This window comes from Geotrypetes seraphini, chromosome 1 (genome assembly GCF_902459505.1).
Source record: "Geotrypetes seraphini chromosome 1, aGeoSer1.1, whole genome shotgun sequence".
Lineage (NCBI taxonomy): Eukaryota > Metazoa > Chordata > Amphibia > Gymnophiona > Dermophiidae > Geotrypetes > Geotrypetes seraphini.
In genome coordinates this window covers 519,805,759-519,832,374 of record NC_047084.1, presented here as the reverse complement: position 1 = coordinate 519,832,374, position 26,616 = coordinate 519,805,759, and the positions used below count along the sequence as shown (strand labels likewise).

The 26,616-nt window shown below is 42.1% G+C and overlaps 1 protein-coding gene across 3 annotated transcripts in view; it reads right to left on the bottom strand.

Annotated features, from left to right (window-relative positions):
• FBN2 (fibrillin 2) overlaps positions 1-26,616 on the bottom strand; it is a 617,508-nt gene that overhangs the window by 378,281 nt on the left and 212,611 nt on the right. For all 3 annotated transcript variants that reach the window (XR_004537713.1, XM_033928968.1, XM_033928969.1), the window contains exons 8-11: positions 22,456-22,581; positions 8,193-8,345; positions 6,956-7,180; positions 1,798-1,935 (exon numbers count right to left, since the gene is read on the bottom strand). Coding sequence is in view for 2 of the 3 variants with exons in the window: in XM_033928968.1 (XP_033784859.1) it covers positions 1,798-1,935; positions 6,956-7,180; positions 8,193-8,345; positions 22,456-22,581 (642 nt within the window). In the remaining variant the exon portion in view is untranslated. The remainder of the gene's footprint in view (positions 1-1,797; positions 1,936-6,955; positions 7,181-8,192; positions 8,346-22,455; positions 22,582-26,616) is intronic.

Genomic DNA, 26,616 nt, shown 5'->3' with positions numbered 1-26,616 from the left:
TTATATAAAGAAACATAGAAACATAGAAGATGATGGCAGAAATGGGCCACGGCCCAACAAGTCTGCCCACTCTACTAACCCACCCCCTAATTTCTTCCTTGTAGCGATCCCACATGTCTATCCCATTTTCTCTTAAAATCCAGCACTCTGCTGGCCTCAATTACCTAAATTGGAAGGCTCTGACTATTATAGGTAAAGACACCCAACTTTGAATGCTGTCTAAAGAATAGTGCTTAGCATGCATTTTTTGGCACCAGATTCGGGCGCCTTTTACAGAATTGACTCCCAGGTCCACAACTGACGGATAAACATGAGTGACTTGTTACACAATTGTCCTTTGTGAATTTTAGCCAACTTCAGCATTCAATTCTACAATAACCAGGAGACACAAGACTAAATAAGGACCATTCCTTGTTCCCCTAATTACTCAGGGATGGTGAGAGAGAGAGAGAGAGAGATTAAACAAAAGAGAGAATGCAGAACACAATGTACAACCAATGGTTTCTATAAAATCACAATTGCCCCAAATGCTTCCTTTGTTTTATTTGGTGTAAACTGCAATCTGGTCTCATATTTAACTAAGACTCTAGCTCTTGAGTACCTGATTGTAAAACCGCTTAGATAACCTTGATAGGCGGTATATAAAATCCTAATAAACTTGAAACTTGAAACTTGAACTCTTGCTTGCCAAACTCATATTTCAGTTTCTCTGTCCCAACTCACAGAATGCCAATAATGACAGTCTTGGTTCTATTTTTAAACCATTTCAGCAGAGTCTGTCTGATGCTTCACAAGATCTGTCAGTACAAAATCATGCTGATAGAGACCCCTGACTGAGAATTTACAAACTTTTTTTGAAGAAAACTCTTTTCTGTTAACTGTACCCTTTAAGAGTGATTAGATTATCCACACTGCTCTGACTATTATAGGCAAAGACACGCCTTGAGCAGCATAGCAAATGGTCCTAAACTCCAGAAAAATTGGTCCATGCTTTGTATGGATAGCCAGAATCAAGGCATAAGGGTAACTTTGCAAAGCAATACAAGAAATCATTTTCTCCCACTGTCTCTGCATGTTTCCTTTAGAATGTATATTTGATTGACCGAAGTTCTTAAGAACATAAGAAGTTGCCTCCACTGGGTCAGACCAGGGGTCCATCGTGCCCAGCAGTCCGCTTCCGCGGCGGCCCATCAGGTCCATGATCTGTAAGTGATCCTTTGTCTAAAACCTTTCAATCCCCATTATTCTTCTATCTATTCCCTTCCATAATCCTATCTCTATCTCTATCCCTCAATCCCTGTATCCTTCAGGAACTTGTCCAATCCCTCTTTGAATCCCCTTAATGTACTCTGTCCTATCACATCCTCCGGAAGCGCATTCCAGGTGTCTACCACACTCTGAGTGAAGGAAAATTTCCTAGCATTGGTTCTAAACCTGTCCCCTTTCAATTTCTCTGAGTACCCCCTTGTTCTTGTAGTTCCCAATAGGCTGAAGAATCTGTCCCTTTCCACCTTCTCTATGCCCTTCATGATCTTGTAAGTCTCTATCATGTCTCCTCTGAGTCTCCACTTCTCCAGGGTAAAGAGCCCCAGCCTTTCTAGCCTGTCTGCGTATGAAAGGTTTTCCATACCTTTTATCATTTTTGCAGGTCTCAGACAAATCATACGAGCAGCTCTCTTTTTTTTCTTTTGGAAAGACAGCTAGGAAAATAATTGACACTGTAAACTCAAGTCTAATCTTAGGAGGCACTGGAATACAAATGGGAAAAACAAAGTTTTTAAAAAATCTTTCTCTTACCTATGCATTCCCCTTGTGCGTCCTGCTTATAACCCATGTTGCACTCACATCGATAGCTGTGAAGACTGGGTATGCAGCGTCCATTTAAACAAAGGTTAGGATACTGTCGACAGATATCTATGGTCTGATTTAGTGTTGCTAAAAAAAAAAAAAAAAAAAGATTAGATTAGATTAGATTTGTAAATAGGAGATTATGCCGTCTATAATGATCTCCATGTAATTTCATGCTAAACAAAATCACAGGCAAAGATTGGGGCTGCAAATTATGCAAACATCTTTTTTCTAAACAGGCTTATTTTCCCCATCATGCTGTGGGAGTGTGTGTTACAGTGGTTAGAGCTACAGCCCCCAACATCCTGGGGTTATGGGTTCAAATCCTACACTGCTCCTTAAGCAAGTCACTTAATCTCCCAGTGAACCAGGTACATTAGATAGAGTGTGAGCCTGCCAGGACAGATAGGGGAAAATACTTGAGTACCTGAATAATTTGTAATCCATATAGAATTGTAGGATATGCAGAATATGAATAATAAAATAAATAAAAAATGCTGTTGGGCTCTCACACAAGTAAGGGTCCACACAGCAGAGAGGGACAGAAATTTTTCTAAGGGGAGATAGGTGGTTAGTGAGGAGAGAGCTTGGAGATTTGGTCAAATCAGATTACAAGTCCCATCAGACAGTAGTCATGGCTTTCAGGATCACATCATCTTCATAAGCTCGCCTTAATGTCACATTTGAAACACAGCCTCTTTCGCAGCTTAGGGCCTCTTCTATTAAACTGTGCTAGCAGTTTCTAGCACAGGGAGCCGCGCTGAATGGCCCGCGCGGCTCCCAATGCTCATAGGAACTCTATGAGCATCGGGAGCAGCGCGGAACATTCAGCGCGGCTCTCTACGCTAAAAACTGCTAGCGCAGTTTAATAGAAGAGGGGGTTAGTGTCCCTTCCAGTGGTATTTAGCATTGGCTCAGACAGAAATGTTCCCTGACTGGATCACCAGTACCTTTTCCTGCAGGATACAATCCCTTCTGATATTCAGACGGAGGCTGTTAGTAGCTAAATTAGCCCTAGATATTTAATGCTGGACCATGGGCGGGCACTGGCACTGAATACTGACTTATGATTAAGAAAGTTTTGTAGATCCCAGCTGAATATCAGGCCGGCACCTGCATAACTATTTTTACTCTTTAAAAGTTTACAAGTTTATTAAGTAGTTGATTAATCGTTTATTCCACATTCTAAGCGATGTACAAAATATTAAAATATTAAATTACAATAATTAAAGGGAAACAGACGATATAATTATGACTCACAAGACAAACAAATGACACAAGAGGAAGGGAATAGGAAAAGAAATACAAGTTTAAAAGATAGTAAAAGAAACATATAAGGGAAAAAACAATAGGGAGGGGGAGAATAATAAGAAACAGAGAATTTAAAGCACAGGGCTCAATAGAGAACCCTAATCTAATCCTACATTCTAGTTTTATTGACCGTCAAATGCATCTTTAAAAAGAAAGCATTTTAGCTTGCTCTTAAATCTATCCAAACTTAATTTTTCTCGTACATGAATTGGGAGTAAATTCCACATTTGAGGGGCTGTGACAGAAAAAATAGAGTGTCGCTGTGTATTTATATTTTTAAGAGAAGGAACTGTCAAGAGATATTGGTCAACAGATCTAAGTGATCTAGAGGGAGTATAGGGAATCAATACTCTGTAAATGAAAGAAGGTGATTTATATGGTAGAGATTTGAAAGTTAGTAGACTTAGTTTATAAGTTATTCGGTGAGCAACTGGAAGCCAATGCACTTCCTGGCATCTCAAATAGCCTCTCCCTCCCTTCTTCCTACCCTCTTCTCCCCAGTCCGTAATGCTCAAAGCCTCTTTCCCCTAACCTCCAACCCCAATTATTTAGCTAACCCATCTATGCCTACCTGTCTCTATGATGGTTCAATTAGGGGTCACTGGAGGCAGGAGTGCTGTATCCTCACTCCTGCCCCTTGCGTTTCCACTTCAAAATGGCTGCCACAACTCCTAAATTAGACTGACTAGCTATGCAGGTGCCAGCAATGAATACTGCTGCCACCCACATAACCATGAGCTACTCCCCAGCACTGCCCTTCATCTGCCCACTTTTTGGTCAGGGGATCTGTAGGGATTTTCAGTGGCACTCTATGGTTAAAAGCTGCTGAAAATTCTTACTTAGGTGGTGGGAAGCGATTTAATGTACTTTAAAAATCAGCCGGAATCTTCCTTAGTAATCTCCTGTTCAAATAGTGGTCAGGTCCAACACTCTTCTGACATATCATAAGATTTGAACTTTCACTCGTATAGTTGCAACATGCCAAAATGGTTTACAACCATAATACTGTACTTCAGAAATATGGATATAATCAGGTTTGACAAAATATTGGTGTCTGGTCAGCATTATAACCATTGCCCCTAGTTCCCTGCTGCAGTGATTTCTGAAATTCTGCTGCTTGGGTCAGGTCAATGGTGCTAAAAATCTCTTGCGCAGATTTGTAAAAAAAAGGGGGGTAACTTGTATATTATTATTATTATTATGAACTGCTTGCAATGCAAGGCCGTGCAAAGCAACTCATTAATTATAAATCTTTGGAAAGCCAGCACAAGAAAAATGCTTCACAGGCCAATTTTCTTAAAATTATGCCTATGCCTCTATTTTGCTGACTTCCCTGAAGCTCATCACCATCTGTAGCAAACTTCAGTGGTAAATGGCCACTAAACCACAGGAAATTACAGAGGTTTGTACACTGGCCTCCATGTCTGTAAGGAGAGGCTAAGCCAGTTCTGGTTTCACACTCATTACATATATGGGCTTCTAGTTTTAATTTTTTTTTTCCATAAATACAATAAGTGGAAACCAAGCCTGGCTCAGTCTCTCCTTAGAATCAAGACTGGCAGCAGCCATAATAATAATAATTTTATTCTTATATACCGCCAAAGCCATGATAGTTCGAGGCAGTTTACAACAAGAAACAATCAGCGAAGAGGTTACAATTCAAAGTCGTCAATACAATCTTACATACTGGAAGAAGTAGAAAGCTAAATAGTTCTTAGGTTACTGGTTGAATTAACAGCTATAAAAATTCTTAGTTTACAAATCGGTTGAACAAACTTGTTTTTACCAATTTTCTAAAATTAAGGGGCTCATAATCAGAATGGAAATACATCTAAAATTAAATCTAAATCGGCACTTGATTAATTAATAAAGACAAGTCGTCCAAGTGCCGATAACCGATTCAGGTTTTAGACGTATTTAAAAATAGCTTAGGGCCTCTTCAGTGCTGCTGTATGCCCAAAGCTGAAAGGGGTGTTTTAGGAGGAGTGGTCAGGGCGGGATCTGGGCGGGACATGGGCTGACCTAGACTTAGTCATACTGCAAGTACTGTATAACCGAAAATGTAACGAGGCTGCCTTGACGGAACTTGTACATTATGACTTAGGTGATGTAAAAGCAGGTCTAAGTGCCCAGAAAGTATCCAAATTTACCAGATAACCACTGCAGATACAAAGTACAGACCCCCACACACTCCCCCAGTGATCACTGACCCCACCGCCCTAAAAATCTGAATAAAAACATACATACCTGCCTCCAGAACATTAGCACCTGGTATAGGAAAGCCTAGTAGAGCAGCACAGAGATGGCTTAAGTAGTCTGGGGCTATTGGGGTTGTAGACAGGTGGGTCTAGTAGGTTTTGGGGACTTCACCATGACCTATAAGGGAGTTCTGGTGAGAGGTTTATATGGCACCCTTTTTGTGAAGTTCGCAGCAGTGTCCTGTAAGGTGCCCCACTACTGTGTTGCCATGTCTGGGTAGTCCGTCACTTTGCTGGCCCCTCCTACATCCAAAAGGTCTTGTTCTAGGCGTTTTTGACTTGGACAAATTTTTGAATGAGAATGGGGTATAAAGATAGACAACTTAGCGGTCTGGACAACCAAACAGCTGGATGTATAATTAGACGATTTTCAGGAAAAAAAATATTTTGGATGTATTTTTTGGGAATGTATCTTAGACAATGCTGACTTTGGGCGTCTAGCAATTTAGGCCCAAAACGGACTTAGTCATATCTTTTGATTATGCCGATCTAAGCTTATATACCGTATATTCTCTATAAATATACAGCTCGACATGGTTTACAAAAATTAAAAGGGAAGTACAGAGGGAGGTGGTGGTAAGGGAAGTGGAAATTTATATTTTTGAAAATAACCAAGTTTTCAGGTGTCTTTAGAATAGTTGGAAAGAGCCCAGGTTGCGCAGCTGGGAAGGGAAATTATTCCAAAGCTCTGTAGTTTTGAAGTGAAGAGATTTCCCTAATTTTCCAATGAAGGTAACGCCTTTTATGAGGGGAAAGATAACTTGAGCTTTTGGATAGATCTGGTGATGTCAGGTCTCGCAGCATTCCAAGATAGAGGAATTAAAGGGGGAAGAATGCCATGCAGGATCTTGAAAGTTAGGCAGGCACATTTAAAGTAGACCCTGAAAATTATTGGGAGCCAGTGGAGTTGTAGCAAGAGCGGCAAATCATGATCACATTTGCTCTTTGCACAGATCAGCCTAGCTGCAGTATTCTGGATCTGCTTAAGTCTTTGAAGACTTTTCTTGGTCAGACTTAAATAGACCGAGTTGTAGTAGTCCAGCCTCAAAAGAATGATTGATTGAACAAGAACAGCAAAATGTTATTGGTGGAAACAGGATCTCACTTTCCTCAACATATGGAGGCTAAAAAAAACATTTTTTTACTAGAGAGTTAGATGATTAGTAAATGAAAGTGTTGAGTCCAGAAAGCAGTGGAATGAACGGAGGTAGCTGATCTAACTTTGGGCCAAGCCAAAGTAGTTTAGTTTTGTTTTGGACTCATTTAGCTTCATTTGTACAGTAAGGGCCCAAGATTGAAGTTTCATTATGCTTTCTATAATATTCTTGGTGAGGTTAGTAAGATTCATATCTATCTCCAGAAGGACGAAGATATCATCTGCATATGTATACAGTGTTTCAAAGGTGTATCATCTGCATATGTATACAGTGATTCAAGGTGAATCTGTTATAATTTATTTATTTACTCATTTATTTAGCCCATCCTCCCAAAAGAGCCCAGAATGCTGCAGATTATACAAGAAAGCTTTGCCAACTCACCAACCCCTCCACCAGCTGGTCCATTTCCATTAGGGCCATGGCCTCCAATCCCTGTGCCCCCTATGCCAGGAGTAAACCCATTGCCACCAGGAAAAGGGATGAATCCATTCCCACCGGGGCCAAAACCATTTCCATTCACACCAGGACCAAATCCATTTCCTCCTGTTACACCAGGCCAGTGGCCACCAGCATGAACTCCATCGATGCACAGTCTGCGGTACTCATCTGAAAATAAATGCAACAGAGAATCAATAACTCACTTGCTGGATGATATTTCTATTAGAAAATAACAAAGAAAGCCCAACAGGTATTAACTTATGGTGCACATGCTCATAGAGAGACGGAATTCTGAAACATTAAATTTTTTAATGTATCATTCTCCTTAGTTTTTACTCAGGAATTTTTTTCTTTCCTCAGAATAACTTTACAGACCCAAAAACCTACTTGGAAAATTGACTGCTGCAGGGATTTTATCAGCAGCAGCGGAATGCTGTCTTGTTTGGGGGGGGCCAAGGCGTTCCGCCCTAGCCCCAGCGAAATCATGCTGCAGCTTCAATTTTAAATGATTGGGCAGCCGCCGTGCAGCATCAAGAAGAAGGCTTGTCCCTGGAAGTCTTTATTCTACTTCCGGGGGCAGGCCTGCTCCTTGAAGCTGCGTGGCAGTGGCTACCCGATCATTTTAAGTTAAACCCTGGGAGTTGGAAGGGTGGACGGGCACCAGTTTTTGGGGAGGCCTCCCCTGTTCCGATGCCTATGGATTTTATAATTTAGTTTATAATTTTGAATAACTGGAAAAAGTGCAGCTGTTCCTTTTACTTCTTTCCCACTCACTTCTGTGCCCCTTACATTTACAAATGACACCCAGTGTAAACAGATTATTAAAAACAGCCCTCCATTTGTGGCTGATTAAAACAACAAAAGGATGTTTCACAGATGGAAACATCTATCTCTAAGGTGAGGGGAGGAGTCTCAACCCAGTCCTTTGGACAAATCCATAGCCAGGGTTTCAGGATATCCACAATGAATATGCATGACATCTATTTGCATACAAAGGAGTTAGTACATGGAAATTTATCTCATGCATATTCATTGTGGTTATCCTGAAAACCTGACTAGCTGAGTATGTCCTGAGAGCAGAGAACCTCTGCTTTAAAGGCATATGAATAACAACATGGTCACCGTGGTTTGTTGCTTTCCCTCTTTCTTAGCAGCTTGATTGAGTCATATCAATACTCACCAGAGCCCCGGAGAGGACACATCTCTGGAACAGAGGTAAGTGTCCAGCATCGTCCGGATTCACAACAGCACTGCAGCCTTGTAAACCTGCCCGACAGCTCTTGTGCACAGCGGCCATTAACCACACTGGAGAAACAGATACCTGCCCGTTGATCTAAACAGGGGAGTCAAAAGCAAATAGTTTAATTTAAAACAGATGTTTATAAATTGTTGCTTACCCACCGAGATAACAGTGGTCCGCAGATATGTAATATACAGTACATGATCACCACTTTAGTTAATGTTGTGAATCACACTAAAAACTTATATAAATGCGCTGTCACACAAATATATACACACTTTCATAGGTATTCTAGAGAAAAACAGGGGTCTCAAGTGCTCACAGCCAGAGGCCTGAGATATACTTCAAAGCCAATGACTGATACAGTGATTGGCTAATCACTGTATCAGATATACCACTAACCATTGGTATAGAGAACATAAACGGGACCGATGATAGCTCACTGTATCAGTCATTGGCTTTGAAGTATATCTCAGGCCTCTGGCTGTGAGCACTTGAGACCCCTGTTTTTCTCTAGAATACCTATGAAAGTGTTTATATATTTGTGTGACAGCGCATTTATATAAGTTTTTAGTGTGATATACAGTACATGTAGCAATACACAGCATTAAAAGCAAAATCAGATCTATCAAGCAGGGTCAGCTCAAAGGGTTACGGCGCCCTGAACCAACTTTGATGGCGGAGCCCCTGCCCCCAAAGCTTAAGCTTTCTTCCCCTCTCTCTCCAGCCCCTGATATGGCATTGTTCTCTCTCCTTCTTCTCCCACATGCAAATCAGCTGCTGAAACCAGGTGTAATTCCCAGCACCCAATTTGGACACAAATCCTTGATATTCTGACTGTGTCCTAATTTTAGCAAAGCTGCCAATCTGCCCATGCATCTCTCATTGGCAATGCCCCCTTCTGGGCAATACCTGCTATGGGATTTAGGACACATTGTTATAGAATAGCGCACAGTGAGATGTGTGCCCAGATCCAACAGTGCTGATTAGTGGTGGTAACTAAATGGTTAATTAGACAATTTAGTAGAGCACACACCTTATTTCGTTTTAGTTTTTATACACTGCTTACAGCCTAAATGGTTTACATTCAGGTACTCAAGTATTTCTCTCTATCTGTCCCGGTGGGCTCACAATCTAAACATACCTGGGACAATGAAGTGTTAAATGACTTGCCCAGGGTCACAAGGAGCTGGGATAGGCTTGAGCCTGCAACCTCATGGTGCTGAGGCCGCAGGCCTAACCACTAGGCCACTCCTGCACTCTTGGACTGGCGTCCAAATATCAGCACCCAATTTTGGATGCCATATATACAATGTGTGTGTAGGGGGGTATATGTGTAAAAAGCTGTGATTTTAGAAAGGGAGAATACTTGTTAAACTTTCCCTGCTACAATCATCGCATACAGGTGCACCCAGTGGCAGCAGTCACACACGTGTGCTTAGGCCTGCTCCAAAGCAGACATAAATATGCATGAATACATCTGAGAGGCTCAGCATGTATACTTTCTGTTTTGTAAAGCACAGTAGAATCTCAGTTATCCAGCACCCACAGGGATTGGTGGATACTGGATAACTGGTTTTCTGGTTAATTGAGAGTGTGTTAGAACAGTGGTTCCCAACCCTGTCCTGGAGGAACACCAGGCCAATCGGGTTTTCAGGCTAGCCCTAATGAATATGCATGAAGCAAATTTGCATGCCTATCACTTCCATCATATGCAAATCTCTCTCATGCATATTCATTAGGGCTAGCCTGAAAACCCGATTGGCCTGGTGTTCCTCCAGGACAGGGTTGGGAATCACTGTGTTAGAAACCTTGTCTAACACACTCTCAAGTTCCCCCACCCCGAAGCATCCCTCCCTCCCTCAAGCCCCGAAGTGGCAAAAGCAGGAGGCGGTCCTGAGCCACAAATCCCCTCCCTCCCTCTCTCATGTCCGGTCAATGTTACATAATAACACAAGAATTGCCATACTGGGATAGACTGAAGGTCCATCAAGCCCAGTATCTTGTTTCCAACAATGGCCAATCCAGGTCCTAAGTACCAGGCAGAAACCCAAAGGGTAGCAACATTCCAAAGCTAAGATTGTGATATCATAATGCCTCATTCCATCAATGCCTAATAGAAAAATTGCCACACTGGGACAGACCAAAGGTCCATCAAGCCCAGTATCCTGTTTCCAACAGTGGCCAACCCAGGTCCCAAGTACCTAGCAAGATCCCAAGCCATAAAACAGATTTTATGCTCTTATCCTAGGACACAGCACCCCCACCCCCGCTCGAGCCTCATATGCAGCTTCTGCAGCAAGTCTCTATCATACACCAAGACATATTGCAGGAGTTGCAACAGAACAGGCTGGTCCTTCTTCAAATTGTGGGGCTCTTGCAGTAGCTGCCGGAGATATTCCAGCAGCCTCTTTGAGATTACTTAATCACTGTTCTCAGTTCGACCACATATCACCATTTCTAAGATCAGAACACATGCTTCAGTGTCATTTTGCATCCCCTTTAAATATAATATCCTTTCCCACCAGATTCTCTCAAGTGGTCTTCCCTCGTTTTTATAGAGTCTTCTGGTCCCATATTCGCCTCAAAGAACCTTACGCTCCTCACAACAGTAGTTATTAGTTATTCCCTCATTTAGACAACGTTTTCTGGATTTGCATAAGAATTCTTCATTCTGTTTTATGGCTCCTACTCTCTGGAATTTTTTGCCTTTTTACCTTGTAATCTTCAAGGCACAATTAAAGGCATGCTACTTCTCTTTGGCCTTTAGCTCTTAACTTCCTCCTGATGTCTACTTTTTTTCTGTGTGGGCAGATTTAAATTCTTTGTTCCCTCCCATACCACATTGTTCATCCCTTTCCCCAACCTTTTTATTTTTATTGTAATCCCCGATTCCCTCTTTCCTCATGTTCTCAATTGTTTTCCTTTACGTTTTGTCTTCTTTCTGTTCTTACCCTATTTAATTTGTTTTGTGTAGGGGGGGGGGTTGTTTTAAAATTTAAAAATTATTGTAAACCGCTTAGATTTGCCTTCTGGTTTTATATTTGCGATATATTAAATAAATTGAACTTGAACTTAACTGGCCAGAGGGACACAACAGCAGGCAGATTGGACAGGCCAACAGTCCATCGAGGTCCAGATCCTATTTGCAACAATGGTCATCCAGCGCACAAGTAGCTGTCAACATCCCAGTGACTGAAAAGGACATCATGAGGTCTATCCTTCCCATATCATGTGGACTTTATCAACTGCATTTCATGAGGACATAAGGATATATGTGGTGGGATGTTATCAGCCTGCTTGATGTTACTGGCTGCTATGCTAAATGCTGTCACCACATTCCCTGCCAATAATTGCAAAAGTAGATGTATAATGTTGAAAAGCTAATTATAGGGATGTTTAAGGTGACTGCAATTGGCAATGGTTTTTGAAAACATGTGTGTCCAGATCCTGTGACCACAATAGGAAGATATGGATTTGCTATGCCTATGTACCCCGGAAAGGTAGGGTACCCTACCTTGATTTATGAAACAGAGCTACATGGTACTGTAGGCTATAAGCAAATCTGAAATCTAAAAATGATAAAGGCTATTCATTGAATGGAATGTGGACCCAGTAATTAATGACAAGTTTGAGAAAATGGGAATTGTATATATTGCCTTTTTGAAGTTACACATTCAAAGTGGTTTATTTAAATCCAGATACTTATTTTGTACCTTGCGGGTTTAATGACCTGCCCAGGGTCACATGGAGTAGCATTGAGATTAGATCCCACAACCTCTGGATGCAGAGGCAGCAGATCTACCATTAGGCCACTTATCACTGAATATTGCCAGGCTAGAGAAATAAACTATTTAAAGGTCAGAAAGCAATTTTTTTTTAACAGGTTGGACACTGCATTTATTGGGGGAGACCTGTGATGTTCCACTGAAGACTAATTTGAACATAAGATCATAAGAATTGCCGTATTGGGACAGACCGAAGGTCCATCAAGCCCAATATCCTGTTTCCAACAGTGGCCAACCCAGGTCCCCAGTACCTAGCTAGATCCCAAATAGTAAAACAAATTTTATGTTGCTTATCCTAAGAATAAGCAATAGATTTTCCCAAGCCATCTTAATAGTGGCCTATGGACTTGGCTTTTAGGAAATTATCCAAACCTTTTTAAACACCTGCTAAGCTAACTGATTTCACCACATTCTCTGGCAACAAATTCCAGAGTTTATACGTTGTGTGAAGAAATATTTGCCCCGGTCTGTTTTAAATCTACTATTTAGTAGCTTCATTGTATGCCTCCTAGTACTAGTATTTTTGGAAAAAGTAAACAAGCAATTCACATCTACCCTTTCCACTCTACTCTATCATATCACCCCTGAGCCATCTCTTCTACAAGCTGAAAAACCTTAGTCACTTTAGCCTTTCCTCATAGGGAATTCCCATCCCTTTTATCATTTTTGTCACCCTTCTCTGTACCTTTTCTAATTCTGCTGCATCCTTTTTGAGATACGGCAACCAGAATTGCACACAGTATTCGAGGTGCAGCGTACCATAGAGCAATACAAGGGCATTATAACATTTTTATCTTTGTTTTACATTCCTTTCCTGATAATTCCTAACATTCTGCTGTTTGCTTTCTTAGCTTCCCCTGCACATTGAGCTAAGTACAAATCCTCAACAATGATCCTTTCCTGGGCAGTAACTGTAGTTCAGGTTCCTCTTTCCCAAATGCATCACTTTGCATTTGCTCACATTAAACGTTATCTGCCATTTGAAGCCCAGTCTCCCAGTCTTACAAGGTCCTCTTGCAATTTTTCACAACCCTCTTTCGATTTAACAACTTTGTGTCATCAGCAAATTTAATTACTGTATCTCACTAGTTATTCCCATCTCTAGATCATTGATAAATATGTTAAAAAGCTCAATAAAATCTTTGAACTGAAATAAAAAGCAGCGCTCTCAGCATAGACCCCTGGGGAACTCCACTATTTACCAAGTGAAAAACACAAACTAAAGGGTACAAAATAGTCACTGTTCTAGAACCCTATATGAAAATAAATGCATTTCTCTAGGTGAGGAGGAATGTGAAAATTTTTTTGAAATAGTCATTTGTTAAGGGGGAAGGAAAGAGCCTCAGACTCTGATCTGTCGCAATCACTTTTTAATGCAGACATATACAAACTTGTGAGACACCTCATTGGCATAAAAAATCTCCTCCTCCCAAATTTACATTATTATTGTAGTTGTCCACTTAGTCACAAAATTAGTATCCTTTCAAAATATTAATCACAGGATTGGTGGGAGCTGGCAAGAAGGGAGTGTTTGAAGGTATAGTAGGAAGGCTAGGGATGTAGGGTTTGTGTGTCCCTGTGGTGTTTACCTAGCGGCCAACTGCGGTTAAACTCCCCTCAAGTTGCCAGAATGCTGTAAGATGTAGACATCATGGGTAGAGCCAGGGTATCGGGCACATACATCCACCATTTTCCCTGGGCATTGTACACAACTTGCATACTCATTGAATGGAATACTTTCCGGTTTCTGTAGATGGCCTTGTCCAACTGAGGAGAGGTCTAAGTGTGACATGTGCACCAATGACTGAGGGGAAGCAGCCTATGCTGTAGAACTCACTCGTGCTGTTCTGTAGGGCCTGGGGGGGGGAAGGTTAAGTAGTCATGGGTGTATTGAGGAAGGCTTGTAAAAAATGGGTGAGGCAGTTTGAGATGGCAGGCTGGGTGAGCCCTGCATTGGCTGCTAGGACAGACTGGAAGCTTCCGGTGCCTAGGAATGCAAGAGAAGCAGTGTGAGATGGATGGGAATGGGGTTATTTCTGATGTGCGTGACTGCAGAAGGGGTTTCAGCTGCTGACTGAGATTCTGTATAGCTGCCCTGTCAGAGCTGGTCTGGAGGATCTAGGAAGCAGTAGCAAGCCCTGAAGACTATCATGCGGGGGTATCTTTTGTGGGAAACTCCCCCTTCCCCCCCAATCTCTCTCACTCCCACAACAGAACTTCAGCCACCACCAATGCATTAATTCCATCCATGGCCCACTACTACAGGTGCAGCCCACTATCCCCGCTACCAAAGGTTGTGCTCACCTCCCTAGACAAACGACCCCCAGGCAATCACTATCCCAGACACAGCCAGCAACAACAGTCAGCCCACCCCCTCAGATGAAGCAGACAGAGACAGCTTCTGGAACACAGGACAGAAAGAGACAGCACAGCTACAGAGAGCAAGGTGAGTGAGTGAGTGAATAGGTGGAAATGGAAGGGAGGCGAAGAGGTAGTAAGACAGGTACCAGGTAAGAGGGGTGGGGAAGAGGGATATGGGTAAGGGGTGAAAAATGAGTCATTTAAAGAAGCAGGGCAGATTAGGTAAAGATTGAGACAAGAAAACAAACACACAGACATTCCAGTACTCAGTAACTCTGCAATTATTCAAACAAACACTTAGCTCTAGCTCTCTAACACAAGATTGTTACTGGGCCAAGAGACTGTCTGAGACTCCCATATGTGCTTTCAAAATTGGTCTAACTGTAGGCATCTTTGGGGATGCCCAAACCAAATTGTTTTAGTTTCTGTTATCACTCTTGAATGTCCAGCCACTAAGCATGCCTCCGTAATGCCCACATCTTGGACGTTTTCTACTGGGCATCCAGTGTTCCTGGAAGTCTTTTTAAAAACCTTTGAATAAGACTTGGCCATTTCTAGCTTCCCTGGACATCCAAAGAGCTTTTATGACAGTTTTTGGACATTTTTCTTTTTTGAAAATGCCCCTTGTGCAAGAAGGACTACAATTAACTAAACCAAGCTACTTCCAGTGCTTTTCCGCATATTCCTTACAATGGGAAAGTAATACGAGTGAGTACACTTATCTCATTGTTTCTTAACCGAGTTCTGTTTTTCTACAAACAACACAAATAAACCTTACCTTCTTTTAGCTACATTGTACAATGCTTCCCGAATACTACTTGGGCCAACCATATTCATGATTATGAAAATATTAAAGATGAGAAACAATTCACATTAGCTATTAAAACAACACACTTCCTTTTAAAAACAATAGAAGTGCTTTCTTTCCTCTGGATTTGTTTTTACAGCTTGGTGATAGATTTTCACTTTATTTGAAAGTCTGCACTAAGTAAGAACAATAAACCAGTGTTTAGAGGCCAATGCAGAAAGCTACTGTGAGGGTTAAAGTGAAAGTTACTGGCTGAGTAATGCAAAAAGGGTTGAATGTGTGCGTTAATTCATACAGAAAACATGACTTCACACTAGTGCTGTCCAATTCAGGAAAAAAAATTTTGATTCGATTCAGCCTATTGAATCGATTTTTTGATTCGATTTTCCTGCCCAATTGAGTATTTTTTCAAACATCCTGGTGGGTTTATTTTATAGCTTCTTCACCCCCTTTGCCCTCTCCTACCCACACTGGCGCTGTGTGTAAACAAAATAAACAAACAGAAAAGACTTTTCCTCTCTCTGTTACATCCTAGCTCACGTTCACGGTCTAACACCAGCTCTGGCAGGATACACATTTCAAATCTGACATATTGTAATCACAAAACAGAAAATAAAATTATTTTTTCTACCTTTTGTTATCTGGTCATTATTAAAATCATGTTGGTCCCAGGCTCTGGTTGTCTTATGATAACTCACTTGTCAGGGTCTCCTTCTTTCTCCATGCTAACCATCCATCTGCCATCCCCTTCCATTTCCCTTCCCTCTCCCGGAGGTCTGGCATCTTTCCTTTTTTTCGTCTCCATCCACAGATCCACCTTTTCTCAACTACCCTTTCATCCAGCATCTCTCCCTCCTTCCCCACCACCCCAGGGTCCACCAGCTCTCCCTTTCTCTTCCCAACTACCCTCCTATCCAGTATCTCTACCCTCACCCCCTCCACAACAAACATTGTGCCCATCTTCACTCTCTTTCTCTTCCTTCCCTCCCTAAATTCCATTGTCCACCATCTCTCTCCATTCTCCTCTGTTTTTAAACCCATTATTTCTTCTTCCCCCTAGTCTGGTATATGCATGTCTCTTTGAACCCCCCCCCCTTCCCTCCCTCTGTGTACTTCTACACTAGGGCCCCCCTCTCCTGAAGGCCTGCATGTTCCCCCAGCTTCCCCTGAAGGCCTGTCCCCCCACCCAAGGCCTGCATGTTCCCCCAGCTTCCCCACTCTTACCTTAAGATAATAAGGCAGCCTGCAGGATCACCAGTGCTGTAGCGATCCTTGCAGAGCTGCCGGCAGAGGAGGGGGCGGGACCACGGCAGAGGGAACGTGCCATTGCAGACGACGGCAGCTGCAAGGATCGCAACAGCACCAGCAATCCTGCAGGCTGCCATATTATTTTACGGTAAGAATGGGGATGCTGGGGGAACATGCAGGCCTTCCCGACTGATCCTACCCCCTCACCCCCTAAAGAAGGAGCGGCAGTGGACGGCCAGCATGAGGCAGCACTACTGCTCCTGCTTTAGGAAGGCATGGGGAGGAGGGTCGGTTACTGAATCGGGAGGCCGATTTTATTTTTAAAATGAATTGATTCACCCGATTTGAATTGGTAAATCGATTCGAATCGGAAATCAGGTAGCACTACTGCACACTGCATTAAAAGACATTGTAATGTGGTCATTACTAAATCTGGAAAAAAATGTTTTTGGAAATGCAGATAAACGCCAAATGGTCTATCCAGTCTGTCCATTTGCAGCATCCACTATCTCCTCCTCTCCCTAAGAGATCCCAAGTGCCTGTCCCACACTTTCTTGAATAAAGACACAGTCTTTGTCTCCACCACCTCTACCAAGAGACTATTCCACACATCTACCACCCTTTCTGTAAAAAAGTACCGTATTTTTCACTCCATAAGACGCACCCTAGATTTAGAGGAAGAAAACAAGACAAAAACATTCTGAATCAAATTCTCCCTGCCAGGCTCTGCACCCAACCCTACACTCCTTGCCAGACTCTGCACCCTGTCCCCCCTCCCTGCCAGGCTCTGTACCCTGTCCCCCCTCTCTGGTGGTCTAATGGAGCTTGCAATTGAAAGAGACTCGCCTCATGCGCATTTATGACATGTAGGTATTTACAAGAGGGTGCTGAAATGTTCTCAGTTGAGGCCCCAGCTCCCTTCCTCCTCTCCCCGCTGGAGCTTGAGTGTGTTGGGTGTCTTGTGGTGTTTAAAGGACCAATTGAGGAGGCTGGAAGGTGGTGGGTGGGGCCTCAACTCGGGTCGTGTAGTGTCTCTTTCCAGTGGGGAGAGAAAGGATCTTCTGCCAGCTCCCTTCCTCCTCTCCATGCTGGGGCTTGACTGCTTCAGATGCCCGGTGTAATTTAAAGGTCTGATTGAGGAGGCCCAAAGATGGTGGATGGGGCATTGACTCAGGCCACGTGAAACAAATCTCATTAATCTGGAAGCTATAATAGGCCAAAGTAACAAACTACTGAGGTGCGCTAACAGATTTAGCGTGTGCTAACAAATTATGAGTGTGCATTAAGTGTCATGCAGCCCCTAGGCATACAATGGATTGTGCAGGATTTAGCACATGCTAGCCCCCAAATTCTGTATATGACGCCTTTTTTGTATGCGCATATTGGTGCGCACAGCTGATTTGCATGCAGAACTTAAATTTTTTAACAAGCCTAGGGCTAGATTCACTAAGTAAACTGATCGTGTACCGCTCGGTTTGCGCTCACTTTCCGACTCCGGCTCGATTCACTAACCTTCCTCCGGACCCCATCCGCACCCAATCCGATCTGCACATGCAAATGAGTAAAAAGGCATGTAAATTTCTTAACGTGTCGATTCATGAAACTATTTCGTCCAAACCGATTGGCCTTTCCTGTCCAAAAAGTTACAACTGCTGAGGACTAGTTTACATCCTCGCCAACTATTTCTGCCTAGCAACTGACGCGTGCATTTTAAGAACCCCATTAAAAGAATTAAAAATTACAAAAATTGGATAGCTCTAAGTCTAATAAATGTTGCCACTGTTATCTCGACAGCAGGGACTTTAGATCATTTATTATTCTATTGTCCAGTGGCATTATCATATGCTATTTGGTATGGCAATGAGAGCAAAAAGTCAGATTTCTACAAATAATAACAAATTATTACTTATAATGATTGGGATTGCCATTCAACAAATTACGTATAATTGGAAAAATGGGAGTAGATTAAATTATAATTTCTGGTGGAATTCCTTATGTCATGTTTATAAAATGGAAAGATTTATTGCAATACAGCGCGGTTTTTTCAGGAAATTTCAGGATGTGTGAGAGTCATTTACAAAGTACTGTACCAATTAGATGACATTTTTTTTTTCCTTTAAATTTACAAGTTTGATTGTGAGGGGGGGAGGGGAGGGTAAATTTATTGTTACATATTGTATAAGGTATTAATTATATGATAAGAAAGGGTGGGAAGGGTGGGAGATAAGAGCATATTATTTGTACCACTGATGATATATTAAGTGTTATATTTATTGTTAATTTGTTTGGATATATTGTTACACTTATTGTAAATTTGAAAATGAATAAAGAATTAAAAAAAAAAAAATTAAAAATATATATCTACCCCTTCAAAAATCCAAAATATATCTAAACTTTTAAATTTATGTAAACTTTCATGTACATAAGCGTTAGAAATATTTTTTTTATTTTTTTGGAATGTGCATAGCGAGCACAGGAGTGAATCTCAGATTTGTAATGCGCATGGTGAGAAACTCACGGATTAACCACGTGCTCTCCTTTCACATTGTACATTTCAAATATCAATGCCAATTAACAAAAAAAATCCAAAATCAAATATAACTTTTAAGGGCTAGCTATCTCTCTCCCCTTCCTTCCAGCTCGATTGTCGCGTGCATGTGATGTCATGGTGTCGTTAGTGGTTGCTTCGTGCTTCACGGCCGATAGAGCGGCACAGCCTCCTGGGATTCGTAGGCTGTATATAACAGTGCGTGATCCCAGCGCATTCAACAGCTGTTAACTGTTGTGCCTTCTAGCAACTTAACAGTACTTTTCCAGAGAGAAATGAAGGGTGCTCGTTGGCTACACTATCTGCTTCTTTTTTACGACAGCAATGCTTTGCAGTAGGCGCATTCGGAGCCCGCTAATGATGTATGCGATTAAACCACACCCCATTTCTACGCAGTGAAGTCCTAAAGAGCTAGCACATGCGTTATGTGCTTCAAAACCAACAAGGATACAGTGTGCACGTGCGTCGATCGATGTTTCAGCACTAATAGCGGCGTGTTTATGATTGGATCATTTGCATGGACAAGCTTTACTGAATCGATTGGCTACAATGACTCGGAAAAGGATAGGACACGAATCAGATGATTTTGGGACTTTAGTGAATCCAGCCCCTAGTCAGTGCTGATAATTGCCAATTTAACATCTTGTAATTAATGCTAATTTACACTAATTAAGAGTTACATGCACAACTTAGCAAGCATGATTCTATAAAAGGTATATGTCAGTTCTAGTGCGTGAATTTGAACAGAGGGTGTAGCCAAGGGAGGGGCACAGGCAGATCAGGGGCATTTCTAAAAGTTAGGCGCACTGTTATAGAATAAGCCCAATATGTGCATAAGTTAGACACAGGGATTTTGGCCCGGTTTTCCTTGTCTTCCTCAGGAGTCTAAAGCAGCAAATGAACTTGTCTAGCATTATAAAGCTTTCAGACTGGCATCGTAATTGGGTTATCTCAACCATTCTACCTATTCATGAAGCATGTAGGTGCAGTATTATGCCAGTGACCAACAGGGCATTTTGGCTTGGGTTCAGTTTGTGAAACTGAACATATTCTCCTTCTGTGCCATTAGAAAAAAATACCCACAAAGATGAACTGCCTTCAGAACCGGAATAAAACTTGTACTTTATTGCATAGATTCTTAACAAGACATATGACCTGACACTGACAGTGTTTCGGCTCTTGCCTGCCTCAGGGGTCTTTGCACTCTTTAAAAAAATGTATCCAAATGTAGAAAAAATCTGATGCGATGTGTCACCTCGTGCAAGTGTGAGGAGGTGTCACATTGCTCTTAATTGGGAAACAAAAAGCAATGACTCTAGGTCAGGGGTCTCAAATTTGCGGCCCGGGGCCCACATGCGGCCCACCAGGTACTGTTTTGAAGCCCTCAGTATGTTACCATTCATCTGGAGTGTTGCCCGCCTCACTGCTGTAACCTCACACAAGCACTTTCCTGCGTCTGTAAGCAATTGTAAGGTGGAGTGGAGAGGACAATCATTTACAGATGCAGGAAAGTTCTTGTGTGAGGTTACAGCAGTGAGGCGGGCATTGTTATAGAACATATGGTAACCATTGGAGGCAGTGCAGCTTGTGCGTGTGTACGTAATCTCGTGAACTCTCGCAAATTTGGCACCTCTCCTGGCAGTGACTGCTTGATGTAAGATGGCGGTTGTGTCTGGTACTGGAGAAGGTGAGAGCTGAAGGTGGTTGCAGATGCGACCACCGGACACGTAAGGCACAAGTTTTCCAGGCACAAGTCGGATATTGATTCTCCCCTCTACAAAAATGTCAAGAGGACTACACCAAAATCTTGTGTCTTGCAGTTGATACTTTAGGTTAGAATCCAAATCACAATTTTGCATGAGGTATTTATAGTTTACTAGCTGATGCCCCGGCATTGCACGGGTATTTAATTATAGCAATAACACTGTAAATGGATTCAAATAAAGATACTTTATAGTGGTGAATGAAATTACTTTTTTACAGCTTAATAAAAAGTACAATATTCAAATTATAATGTGAAATATTTGACAAAATGAATACAATACAACTAACGCAAAACGTGATTATAAACAACAATTTTAGTTTCACCTCCAGAAGCAAGAACATATAAATTCTTGGGTGAACCCACCCTTGAGCAAGCAACATAGAGTTGTGTGCCGCGAGACCCCCAGAACATATCACCCCAGGTAGTGAGGGATCTGCATACCAAGTTTCGTTCAAATTGGTCAAGCCGTTTTTGAATTACAGTGAGAAAGGCAGCTTTGTACATTGTTTCCATTGACATGAATGGGTGAAATCTGAATTTCAGTTTGTAGCTCCGCCCACGTGTGCAGGTGGGCCGCGAGACCCCCAGAACATATCACCCCAGGTAGTGAGGGATCTGCATACCAAGTTTCGTTCAAATCGGTCAAGCCGTTTTTGAATTACTTGTGAGAATGGCAGCTTTTTACATTTTTTCCATTAACATGAATGGGTGAAATCTGATTTTCTGTTTGTAGCTCCGCCCACGTGTGCAGGTGGGCCGCGAGACCCCCAGAACATATCACCCCAGGTAGTGAGGGATCTGCATACCAAGTTTCGTTCAAATCGGTCAAGCCGTTTTTGAATTACTGTGAGAATGGCAGCTTTTTACATTGTTTCCATTGACATGAATGGGTGAAATCTGATTTTATGTTTGTAGCTCCGCCCACGTGTGCAGGTGGGCCGCGAGACCCCCAGAACATATCATCCCAGGTAGTGAGGGATCTGCATACCAAGTTTCGTTCAAATCGGTCAAGCCGTTTTTGCGTGATCGCGGCACATACACACACACATACATACATACACACATACATACCTCCGATTTTATATATATAGATAAGTGAAAAACTATCTATATATATAAACTTCACTTTTTGCATGTTGCACTGCTTTCAGCTGTGTATGGCTGAAATTATCAGAAGCAATTAAGGAAATATTTATAAACTATAAAGAGTTTTACCTCATGCAAAGTTGTCATTTATTTAATAAGACATTAACTATTTTTTTCTGCAGCCCTCCAAGTACCTACAAATCAAAAATGTGGCCCTGCAAAGGGTTTGAGTTTGAGACCACTGCTCTAGGTCCATCAGATGACCTCACCCATGTGTGAGAACTGGCATCCTGCTTGTCCTTGGAGAATACCAATAAATCAAGTGAGTTTCAGGCCACTGTTTGAACACAATAAAAGCACACTAATTTATAACAGTAAAAGTGAGCAGCTGTTGTACTGAAAATTTGGTTTACATTAGACTTGCTGCATGGCTTAGCCAAACTAATTTTTTAAATATTCGTATGGTAAAGCTGATTATTAAATGTGAAAGTTTCTGAAGGTGATTTTTGTTATAGCCAAAGGCAAACTTGCTAAACCATCATTGCACTTTTACATCATAATCTGTTGTTAAAACAAAGGTTAGTGTACGCTACACTTACCAATGCAGTGAGAGCCATCTATCGATGCTACAAAGCCACGTGGACAATTGCAAAAGTAGCTTCCAACAGTATTGGAGCACTTGCCACCTTCACAGATGCCTGGAATGATGCTGCATTCATCAATGTCTGTTCAAAAAGAGAGCAAAGGAGGTTCAGTGGAACAGGAGCAAATATTGTTTAAAAAGCAAATTTACAAAACCCTAACAAAACAAAACTAGTGGAGCATAAATTAAAGAAGCCTTACTACTAATCAATGCTACATAAGAGGAAGTAAGGGCTGTATTCTGTACACGGCACTAAACGTTAGGCACCGGTTGGTGTCTAGATCACGCCTGTTGGTGACTAACTTAATTGCTTTAATTGGCATGGTAAATTAACTCACCATTTAAAATCGATTAAAAATGCATTAAAAAAAGTAGGTGCCACTATGCGTTTACCGGGGTAGGCACCGGAAAGCACCTGCAGCATGGCGCCAGCAGCACCCACGGCAGCGGTGTCAAAGTCCCTCCTTGAGGGCCGCAATCCAGTCGGGTTTTCAGGATTTCCCCAATGAGATCTATTAGCATACCATGAAAGCAGTGCATGCAAATAGATCGCATGCATATTTATTGGAGAAATCCTGAAAACCCAGCTCTATTGCGGCCCTTGAGGGGGGACTTTGACACCCCTGACCTACGGTCAAATTAGGCATGTTTAGAGGTGGAAATGGCCTTAGGCATCACCAGGTGCCACTATGCGGGATTCTTTGAAAAACTTAGGCCTTTAAAACCCTGCCCTACATTACCAACGGCTAAGGTTTTTCTTAAGTGCCGGTTGCCATGATTCTGTTAACAGCGCCTAAGTGTACTTGGCGCAGCTGGCTCCATTTTTTCTAGGAACCACCTGATTTAGGCGCCATTTACAGAATCTGGACCTAAGTACTTCTGTGCTGTCAATAAATACACTTAGAGGTAGATCTAATAGGTGCTGGCATTGTCACCTAGACATAGGAACATTAGATCATTTACTGTTTTATTGCCCTAAGATAATGATTTTTTTTGGAAATCAATTTGATGACATTAATAATATTTTAGATTCTGAGATTCCTTTAACTTATGAAATAGTAATTTGTGGTACCATTTTGCATATCAAAGATCCCCTAGATAAACATAAAAGACGTCTCTTTTTAATTATGACAAGTACAGCTATACAATTGATTAACACAAAACTGGAAAAATTGGGTTCGTCTCAACTTTACATTTTGGTGGGCTAGTTTATGTCTAATCTATAAATATGAGAAAATGAACGCTGTTCTTTTAGGGAATAATAAAAATTTTAAATTAATTTGGGGCCCATTGGCATCCTTTGTAGAATCATTATAGTTATATTTTTTTTGTTGTTAGTTAAAATGCACATCCAGGGAAGGGGGAATACAAGGTTTTTAATTAACTATTTTTACGGATGGTAATAGGGGGGAAGGGTGGTATTTTTGTGGTTTGATAAATAAGTTTGAATGGTTATATATGTGTATTTTCTGTTTTAAAATATGTATAATATATTTTTGAAACTATGTAAATTTTATAGTAATTTTAATGATAAAGTTTAGATTGGGTGGGGGAGGGTATCAATATGTATGAATCTTGTAAAATTTAAGTGATGTCTACAGTGTAAAATGTTTAATTCATTCTCTTTTCACTTATTGAATGTGTTTTAAAATGAATAAAGAATTTAAAAAATAAGAAAGTGATCAAAAAGAAGGTACGAAAAATGAGCACTAAGCACCAATTCTGTAATGTATATTGGTATTAGAGCCCTAGTCTGTGTCGAGTTAGAATAAAAACTTATACTGGAAAAAAATCTGTACTGTAACTATGGCACATTGTAACCTAGAAACATAGTAAATGACGGCAGAAAAGGACCATGGCCCATCCAGTCTGCCCACACCAAAGACCCACCCCCTATCTACATCCATGAAGAGATCCGACATTCCAATCCCATCTTTTCTTAAAATCTGGCAGGCTGCTGTTAACCTGTAACCCGTTCTGAGCTCTTTGGGGAGGACGGGTTAGAAAACAAAGTAAATAAATAAATAATTTTGTGCAAAATTGCCATTCTAGAATGGAGAGTAAGTCAGCATGCGCACGCCTAACTTTAAGCATGAACACTTACACCATGTCAAAGGCTGGTGTAAATTGTCACACCTCAAGTTGGCAGTAGAGGTCTGCACGGGAACGGGGATCGTGGGAATCCCGTGGGTCCCACGGGGGTCCCGCGGGAATCCCCTCTAAACCACGGAACTCCCACGGGGACCCCACTCTGGCTCACGGAACTCCCACAGGGACCCCCTCTAGCCAATGGGACTCCCACGGGGACGGAAGGCTTTGGAAGCAGGGTTCGTCCATATAATATAATGGACACGCCAGCCTTAGTAAAAGAGGGGGTTTATAAGTTAATTACTTGAACAGAAAACTAAAAAAGGGTTCCACCAAAGAGATTCCATAAGGAAAACAGCAGCGCAAACACAAAAGAAACTGTGGAATTGATGATCCTGTCAGAAGTAATTGCTGCTTTTTATGGGGACGGGCGGGGATGGAGGTAATTCCTTGTGGGTATGGGTGGGGACGGAGAGGATCCTGACGGGGATGGGTGGGGACGGAAAGGATCCTGACGGGGACGGGTGGGGATGGAGAGGATCCTGGCAGGGACGGAGAGGATCCTGGCGGGGACGGGTGGGGACGGAGAGGATCCTGGCGGGGACGGGTGGGGACGGAGAGGATCCTGGCGGGGACGGGTGGGGAAGGAGAGGATCCTGGCGGGGACAGGTGAGGACGGAGAAGATCCTGGCGGGGACGGGCGGGGATGGGTGGGATTTCTGTCCCCACACAACTCTCTAGTTGGCAGTTTGTTGTGCACATGATGGCCTGGTGCCTCCGTGCCCTCCTATTCCCCTCCCCCCCCCGGCTCCTTCCACGTCATCACACCACACTCGCACCCTCCCTTCCCACCCCTGCACCTCTTGAAATCTTTGCCAGCACGTGTACCTTCTCTGGCCTGCTACATGCGCTGGCACTGGCTTTCCCTCTGACATCTCTTCCTGGCCCCATGACCCGGAAGTGATTTCATAGGGAGCTAGGCCAGCATGAGCAGCAGGCTAAAGTAGTTGCATGTGTTGGTGAAGATTTTAAAGAGGTGCAGGGAGGCAGAGAAGAGAGGTCATGACCATGGTATGGGGAGGGGGATGGAGATGTGCCGGTGCCTCCAGCAAGACAGTGCCTGGGATGGTCCACCACCAACCCCCCTTTACCATGTCACTGCAGCCCTTGTGTGGTAAGTATAAGGGAAGATACATGGAAAGCACCCAACAGGTACCACACAAGCTTTGAACTTACCACATGGTAATTTGGACACTTGCAAGGGCCCTTATTTTTTATATTATTATCATTACAATTATTATTTTGCATGTAGCCTTTTGGCTCGCTTCCTTGTTTTGTGAAGTGAATACCTAAGACTGAGTGCTGATCCTCTTGTTGACACTGCGCGGTGAACAGTGGAGACAGAGGTGTACAATTATGGGTTGAAGAAGCAGCAATCAGAAAACAAGAAATAGAAAGGTAATGACAAGGGGCATGTGAAGAAAAGATGACAAGATGAGGAAGAAGTTGAAAATAAATAGAGGAGAAGTAACATTGTTGTTAAAGTATTCCTATTTGGATACAAAATTCAGTTTTCTTTTTTCCCAAGAAGATTTTTTAAAAAAGATTTTCTAAGGTGGCCAGGTATGCCATTTAATTTTCTTTCCCCCCAATCTTATTGGGCCATTTGGCTTGATAACTTATAGTGATATGTTTTAATATGTATGTTGTTATGTAAACTACCTAAAATTAAAGACAGTGCGGTATATACATTTTTAAAATAAATAAAAAAATATAACAGCTAAGCAAAAGCTGAGTTTCTGCTGTGCTTCACAGAGCCATTCTGCCTTTCTCTCTTCCTTCTGGCTTCCAGATGCCTGTAGGTGAGATAATATAATCAAAAGTTCCTCTGCGTCTCCACATCGTGAGTGCAGAACGGCCTCCGATGAAGAATGAAATACAACTCAGGAAATGAAGGCTGCATGGCAGTAAATAAAGTCAGGCGAAAGAGATTACTGAGGGGAAGAATGAAAAGAAATTTGACAGAGGG